At 47.0% G+C, this 8,333-nt stretch overlaps 1 protein-coding gene across 1 annotated transcript; it reads left to right on the plus strand.

Annotated features, from left to right (window-relative positions):
• The first annotated feature begins 1,997 nt into the window (after nucleotides 1-1,997).
• On the plus strand, nucleotides 1,998-7,727 carry LOC144672723 (keratin, type II cytoskeletal 8-like). The gene is made up of 9 exons (XM_078534668.1): nucleotides 1,998-2,447; nucleotides 2,597-2,805; nucleotides 3,464-3,524; nucleotides 3,636-3,731; nucleotides 3,849-4,013; nucleotides 4,115-4,240; nucleotides 4,646-4,866; nucleotides 5,545-5,594; nucleotides 7,439-7,727. Exons 1-9 carry the CDS (start codon nucleotides 2,061-2,063, stop codon nucleotides 7,579-7,581), a joined length of 1,458 nt encoding a protein of 485 aa, XP_078390794.1. The 5' UTR covers nucleotides 1,998-2,060; the 3' UTR covers nucleotides 7,582-7,727.
• Nucleotides 7,728-8,333: the final 606 nt, after the last annotated feature.

The raw sequence follows: 8,333 nt of genomic DNA on the forward strand, positions 1-8,333 counted from the left end.
CAACAGGATGTTGATAGTGGGGGATTCAGTGATGGTAATATTATTGAATGTCAAGGGGTGATTGTTAGATTATCTCTTTTTGCGCATGGTCATTGCCTGGGTTTTGTGTGGCGCGAATGTTATTCGCTACTCGTCATCCCAAGCCTGCATATTGTCCAGGCCTTGCAGCAATTGGACATGGACTGCTTCAGTATCTGAGGAGTCCTGAATGGTGCTGATCATTGTGCAGTCATCAGCAAACATCCCCACTTCTGACCTTATGAAGGGAGGAAGGTCATTGATGAAGCCGCTGAAGATGGTTAGCCTGAGGACATGACCCTGAGGAACTCCTGCAGTGATGTTCTGGAGCTGAGATGACTGACATCCAACAGCCACAACCATCTTCCTTTGTGCTAGGTATGACTCCAACCAGTGGAGAGTTTTCCCATTAACTCCAGTTTTGCTAGGGTTCCTTGATACCACACTCAGTCAAATGCAGCCGTGATGTCAAGGGCAGTCAGTCTCACCTCAGCTCGGGAGTTCAGCTCATTTGTCCATGTTTGAACCAAGGCTGTAATGAGGTCAGGAGCTGAGTGGCGATGGCGGAACCCAAAATGGGCATCAGTGAGCAGGTTATTGCTAAGCAAGTGCCACTTGATTGCACTGTTCATGAACCCCTACCATTACTTGACTGATGATGGAGAGTAGACTGATGGGGTGGTAATTGGCTGGGTTGGATTTGTCCTGATTTTTGTGTATCGGACATACCTGGCCAATTTTCAACATAGTCGGGTAGATGCCAGTGTTGTAGCTGTACTGGTACAGTTTGGCTAGGGGCGTGGCAAGTTCTGGAGCATATGTCTTCAGTACTATTGTCGGAATATCGTCAGGGCCCTTTGCCATTGCAGTATCCAGTGCCTCCTGCCATTTCCTGATATCACGTGGAGTCAATCGAATTGGCTGGAGTGTCACACAACACGATGGAGGGTATCCTCAATGTGACTTTGTCTCCACAACGACTGTGAGGTGGTCACTCCTACTGATATTGTCATGGACAGATGTGTCTGCGGCAGGCAGGTTGGTGAGGATGAGGTCAAGAATGTTTTTCCTTCTTGTTGGTTCCCTCACCACCTGGTGCAGACCCAGTCTAGCAGCTATGTCCTTTAGGGCTCGGCCAGCTCAGACTGTAGTGGTGCTACGGAGCTATTCTTGGTGATGGACATTGAAGTCCCCCAACCAGAGTGCATTCTGCGCCTTTGCCACCCTCAGTGTCCCGATGGTTCACAAGACCATAGTCAGACATCATTTGACATGGAGCCACACTAAGGAGACTTCAGGCTAGAGGAATAGAAGCTCAGTCAAAGAGGTAGCCTTTAAAGAATTCAGTCAACGATTGGGTGGATAAAGTGGGCAATGTTCAAGGGGCCAGAGATAATATGGGATTGGAAGATCACAGTGATGAAGGGAGCTGTAAACTCTCACCCCTCTCACACAGTCTCCGCTGTGTTGTTCTGCACTGAATTCTTCAAATGTCTTCGGCTTTAAAGCTGGTCAGGGCTCCAAAGCAAGTGAGCCACTTGTAAAAGGAGCAGGTAGAGGCACCCCAACCCTACCCCAACACTGGAAAGCACAGAATGATCCCTCACTGACAGACTCTAATACTGTGAGCTGCTCTCTCCATTGACATTCATCATATCCACTGCATTTTCTGGCCTCTCAGACAGCTCCTTCACAGGGACCGTTTCAAGGCTCTTGGAGTCTCCCAGCCCCACATCCAGCTGATGATCTACAGGTTGGGGACGGAGCTGCTACCCAAAGCCACACATTGTTGCTGACTCCAGGTTGGCCAGCGGCAGGAACTGCAGGAACCAAGTGTTGCTGCTCCGCAAAGGGACAGGTTGGGACCCGTGGCAAAGGGCGGTGACTGGTTCCTCCCCTCTCTCGGTTTCTCCATTCCCATTGCTGTTTTCTGACACCCTGACCAAGCCTCGATCCACACAGCTCATAAAAGCAGCTGGGAGCGCCCTCAGTCCCAGCAGCCGTTCAGTTTCGCACTCCGGGTTCTCTCCAACAACCTCAACATGTCTCGTTCAAGTTTCTCCTACAGGTCCTCAAGCGGCAGCGGCAGCGTCAGAGGATTGAGCGGAACGGGAGGCAGATTATCCTCCGCACGGATTGTGAGCAGCAGCAGCAGCGGCGGCGGGAGTGCCTACCCCTTCCAGGGGAGAGCACAGAGTTTGATCCTAGGTCAATCACGGAGAATATCGGCCCCGCTCCTCAGGAGCTCAGGTTATGGGGCGAGTTCGGGGTTTAGCAGCGGCTACTCGGGGGGGCTGATCCAGAAATCCACTAACATTGACCTCAACAGCCCTCTCCCTCAAAATGACACCACCCTGCAGAGTGTCCGCTTGGAGGAGAGCAGACAGATCAAGGGGCTCAACAACCAGTTTGTCAAATTCATTGACCAGGTAAAGTTCCGAGCTGTCCAGGCGGCCGTGTCTGGAAGCCAGTCTTCTGTGTCTTTTCTCAATGACTTGGTGTGTCTCCAGAAATGTCTCTTCTCACTTTGCAGCCCATTCCCTTCCGATGTAACTGTGTCTTCATTTTACACCGGCAGGTTCGTTACCTGGAGCAGGTCAATAAGAAACTGGAGGTCAAACTCAATCTCCTGAAAGAACAAGGAGATTACAAATCCAACATCGACAGCATGTTCCAGACTTACATCGACAACCTGAAAAGACAACTGGAAACACTGGGGCAGGAGAAACTCAGGTTCGAGGCCGATCTTGTCCAAATGCAAGGTCTGGTTGAAGACTTCAAGGGCAAGTAAGTGCGCTGCTGCTGCTGGATTTGGGCAAGTTTTTCTCCCTATCCCTTGTCGTGTGTGAAGGAGACAAAGTCCCAGTTTGACATTAGGACCACTTTGACAGATTGATCAGGAGCTGGCAAAATGACAGCTGGAGAAATAATCCTCAGGATGGTCATGTAGACTAAACTGCAGGAGTGAGGGGAAATGCCTGTACTCGTCCCCGTCACATTACTGGCTGCTGAGTCCGCTGTTTTCCCACTGGGATCCAGCTGGTTGCCGCATTTGGCATCAGTCGCCCTGCGTTGTGGAGATGGAAACATCAGTCAGCGCCCCCGGTCCCTGTAGGGTCACTTCTCCGGGACGGGGAAGTGTCCGACTGTGGGCATCTGGGCTGCGGACGATAGGACGGAGCAAGTAGCTGGGTCTGGAGGAGCTGTTTGCTGAACGAATCTGTTGGAAAGGTGGAGGAGCCTCCCAGAGCTGTGAAGGTCAGGGAGTGGGATGAGTGAATTGGGGTAATGGGGTGGGGTGGGGAGTTAGTGGGTTGGGTAAACTCGGGCTGCAGGGAAAGGTGATTATCTGGAGAGATATTTGATAAATAGGCAATGTAATGGCAACTGGGCAGTAAGATTGATTTCCACAGGATTCTCAGTCAAATAATCTGCTTCATTCCAGATACGAAGATGAAATTAACAAGCGCACGGAAATGGAGAATGAGTTTGTCCTGGTCAAGAAGGTGAGGTGACTCTATATATATATATATATATATATATATCTGTGTGCAGGCCGACAGCAAACGGCTCTCTTGAGAGAGTTTTTCAAAGTACTTTGTCCCTCTCCTCTTTAGGACGTGGATGACTCCTACATGAGCAAAGTAGAGCTGGAAGCTAAACTGGAAAGCCTGACCGATGAAATCGACTTCCTCCGATCAATCTTTGAAGAGGTAACAATGTGACATGGCCCAGCAATTGTCCTCTGCTGTTGAATCTAATCCAGTGTTATCCAATGCAGCTAGAACGCTTGTAATGACTTTTCAATCTTTTCTCCCGCCGATCTTTAGGAAATCCGTGAGCTGCAGGCACAGATTCAGAACACATCTGTCAGCGTGCAACTGGACAGTGGACCCAAACTGGACATCGAACAACTCATTGCTGAAGCCAAAATTCAGTATGAAAACATGGCCAATCAGAGCCGTAAAGAAGCGGAGATTTGGAAACAGACTAAGGTTAAGATCCCAATCCTCATGTCCCACATGGATTGATAGATCTGCAGTCGATGCTGAAGTGTGAAATCTTTTGCTAACTCCGTGTCAATGTTTCATTGTAGATGCAGGAACTGAGCATGTCGTCTGGACAATATGGGGATGAGCTCCGTGTGACTACGGATGAGATTAAACAGATGAATCAGCGAATCCGTGCACTGAATAATGATATTGAGAGTCTGAGAAACGAGGTAGGCAAAGAAGTGAAAGCAACATGATAATGGGAACAAGTGAATCATTGTTGTGAATGGCGCTTTGTCTTTCTGGGTGTGTCTCATTCTCTCCCCCATCCTACCCCATCCAAAAGAACAATTGGACAAGAAGTGGTGGCGGGATCAGTGCAATCTTGCCTATTTCTGCCAGTCTTGCTCTCTCACTGATGGTGAGTTTCCGATACTGGTAAGGAAACATTCCAATGTGAATCCCTTGCCAGCCTGCAGTGCACACGACACTGCTGTTCCCAATTCATTGTCATGATGCCACCAGCAAACACATCTTCCCTTCACCCCCTGCCTTTACCCAGGACTCGTTTTGAGCGCTGTTCTGATGCACAAAGTGTCGATGGAAGTGACCATGTTAATATTTGTTTTACTTAGCGTCTCAAACTGGAGGCTTTAATCAAAGAAGCCGAGGAACGCGGCGAGCTGTCACTCAGAGGTGCAAAGGATAGGATTGAAGACCTGAAAAGTGCCCTGGCCAATGCACAACAACAGCTGATGAAACAAGTCCAGGAATATGAGGCGCTGCTGCAAGTCAAGTTATATCTGGATGTTGAAATTTCCACCTACAAGTCTCTGCTGGAGGGAGAGGAGGAAAGGTAGGATATGGGGCAGTTACAAACTCCAGCCATCACACTGAGCACAGTGCATCATTTTATCTAGTGGCAGATTCCAATCTGTATTTGTGCTTTATTGATATCTGTTAATGGAATGAAGTGCAGGAACTCAGAGTGCCAGGGTATTCTACAAGAACTTTGGTTTAAAAGCTGCTCGGTATCTAAGGAGACACAAACATCACACTCACTCTCAGAATGAATCCCTGGCCTGTGAATCATTCTTCCTTTCATAGAGATAAACCAGTAAAGCTCTCCTGATGTCTCACTGGGTGTGGGCATTGTGGAACTGAGCTATACCGAGCAGAAGCTGAACCAAATCAGTGGTTGGGGCATTCAGTTGGGCTGTGGGTCCCAAGCGATGGGGGGTAAAAGCAACCCAGGAGCCTGTTCCTGATGGCTATACAGTGTGTTCTGCTTGAAGGTCTGGATCTCTCTGCCCCATGACCAAATGGCCTGCTGCCATTTGCAGCCTGTGGCCATACATGAAGAATGGGCACTTTGGGCGAGGGTCTGCAGGGTGATTGTGCCCATTCGACGCTGAACCCCAGCAGATGCTGGTGTTCCTGGGAGAGGGAGAAAATTGGTCAACTCAAGAGAAATCTGACTGTAAATATGCTGCAAATACCTGCTGTAACGTGATTGTGTTTCCATTATCAACAGGATGATAAGTGGGGTAAAAACCCTTAACATCCAGCAAGTACAGAACCAAGGTAAGAGAATTCCTAATTCCTAGTTTGCAGTAAGAATTCCGGGAGGAAGAGCTAGAATTCCAAAACAAAAATGTGAAATTCTGTCATTTTCATTTGTTGAGAAGCGAATAGACAGGTTGTCATTTCAGCTCCCAGTGTGTGTGTTCTGAAGAAGGATCTATACAGTGCTTCCCAAACCATAACCTCTCTTTGTTCAGTTCCCAGAGGCTGATAGAATAGCTTTGTATTTCCATATTTCAGATCTCACTTTAGTCATGCATAAGTGTAAATAATGTCTCTGTGTTTAACGATGAGATCAATAGGTGTTCAATGTAAGTACTTCTAATACAGCTGACTACACAACTTGCCCTCCTGACCCCCATGCTGGCTGATAATGTTTAATGATTCCTTCTCCTCTAGTACTGTCCCCCTCCAGTTCAAATCAACCACCATCACCCCCTATCACATAAACCCCACATTTCACCCTTTGTTCCTGCAAACTGCTGACCCATCTCCAACCTTGCTTTTCTCTTAAAGTCCTTGAATGTGTTGTTGCCTCCCAACGCAGTGTCCATCTCTTCTGCAACTCTATGCTCGATGCTCCTTAATCAGCTTTCTGCCCCTCTAAAAGCACTGATACAGTCCTGATCTAAGTCACAAAAGACATCCAATGTGACTGTGACCACATATATCTCCTCATCCTTTTCTATCTGCATGTAACCATAGACATGTTTGACCACAGCAGTGTTCCTCCAGTAGCTCTTTTGCTTTGTCCACTGGTTGGGCCTTTGATTTAACATGGTGATGACCAAAGCCATTACCTTTGATCACAGCCACAAGCTACGTTCGCTATTCAAGAAATGCACCTCCTCCGTGGCCACTGCCTGAGGCTGAACCAGATAATTGCAACCTTGGTGTCGGACTCGACCCTGAGATCTGCTTCTGAACCCATAGCCACTCCAACACCAAGACCACCCACTTCCATCTCCGTAATATCATCATTCTCCACAACTGCCTCAGCTCATCGAATGCTGAAAACCACACTCATGCCTTTGTCCCTTCCAGACTCAAATATTCCAATATTCTCATGGTCAGCAACCCAAACCCCACCCTCCTTAAACTCCTGCTCATCCAAAGTTCTGCTGCCCATAACCTAACCTGCACCAAGTCCTGTTCACCCTTTGTGCTCACCGATCTACACTTGCTCCGAACCTGGCAGTGCCTTGAACTGATCATTCTCACCCTTGTGCTCAAGTTCCTCCAGGGCATCATCCCATTCCGTCTCTGTAACTTCTTCCAGCTTTACAATGCCCTGAGATCTCTGTGCTCCTGCAGTACGGGCCTCTTCCTCATCCCTGATTTACATCACCCCACCAGGGGCGGCCACACTTTCAGTAACCAAGACTCAAAGTTTAGGAATTCCCTCCCTGAACCACTCCTCCTCTCTACTTCTCTGCCTCCTCCTTTAAGAGCTATATGTTTGAGCAAGCTTTTCATCGCCATCCTCATATGTGGCCTGGTGTCAAATATTTGTTTGAAAAAGGTCCTGGAAAGCACCTTGGGACATTTTACTGTGTTAAAGGTGCTATAAAAATGCAAATTACTCTTCTTGTTGCACTTGTTCTTTGAATTACTAATGTCCTTTAGGGAAGGAAATCTGCCATCCTTACCAGGACAGGCCCAAATGTTACTCCAGACCCACAGCAATGTGGTTGACTCTGAACTGCCTTCAGCAATGGCCAAGCAAGCTACTCAGTTCAAGGGCAATTAGGAATGGGCCATGATGCCCACACCCCATGAAAGAATAAAGAAAAGAAAGTGTAAGACCCAGATTATAAGAGGGTGTTTTTTTTCCTCTTTTACAGGTAATTTTCAGCAGTTCCGTGACATGAGTAGCGGATTAGAAAGTTCTCTCGGTTTAGGAAGCTCTGGTAGTGGCAGAAGTAGTCAAACGGTGACTGTGAAATCAGTGGAGCAAAGCCGTGGTGGATATCTTTCTTCATATTGAATCATCAAGGGATAAACTAATGCCAGCGGAGTCTCTTACCAGCCCACTGAGTTGATTGTCAGAGCTCTATTTCCTCTCATTTCTTGGATCCTTTAAAATGGGAAATATCCCAAAGTTTTCGGTGCTGAACTCTGTTTCAATACTCTCTACCATTTTGTATCGGGATCTGCATTTTATGATATTCCTGTTATATGAATAAACTTCTAATCAATAAATCCGGACTGCTTTTTATTTCAGCACAATATGAAGTTAGTGGAAAAAAGAAGTTTCATCCATTCTTTTGAAATTGAAGATCTTTCAATTTTTATAACATTAAGTTTGGAGCAATATTGTGAAACATAGAAAGACAAGTTTGTGTATTCCACATAAGGAACACAGCACACCATCATTGAAACCAGTCAGTGCATGATATAGATACAGCAAAGTTTAGCAACAATTCAAATAATTTAACTGCACCTCCTTTTCCTCCAGCAATCATATCACTTTTTCTGTCAGCTGAGAATACAAGCACTGGACATAGGTTATATTGGAATCTCCACAATGGAGTTTGTATATCATAAATGCAGGCCACCTCATAGCGATGTGATAGCGGGAGATATGTTGGGTTAGAACACTTGTCCTGGGCTATGTGTTGAAATATAGACCAGAGTGATTAAGGAAAGTATCCTCCATCTATTGAGTGTAAGTGTTGTACAGAAATTGATTTTGTGCAGTCTCTAACCCATTCCCAGTTAGTGTGGGACTACGTTACG

Source organism: Cetorhinus maximus, chromosome X (genome assembly GCF_964194155.1).
Source record: "Cetorhinus maximus chromosome X, sCetMax3.hap1.1, whole genome shotgun sequence".
NCBI lineage: Eukaryota > Metazoa > Chordata > Chondrichthyes > Lamniformes > Cetorhinidae > Cetorhinus > Cetorhinus maximus.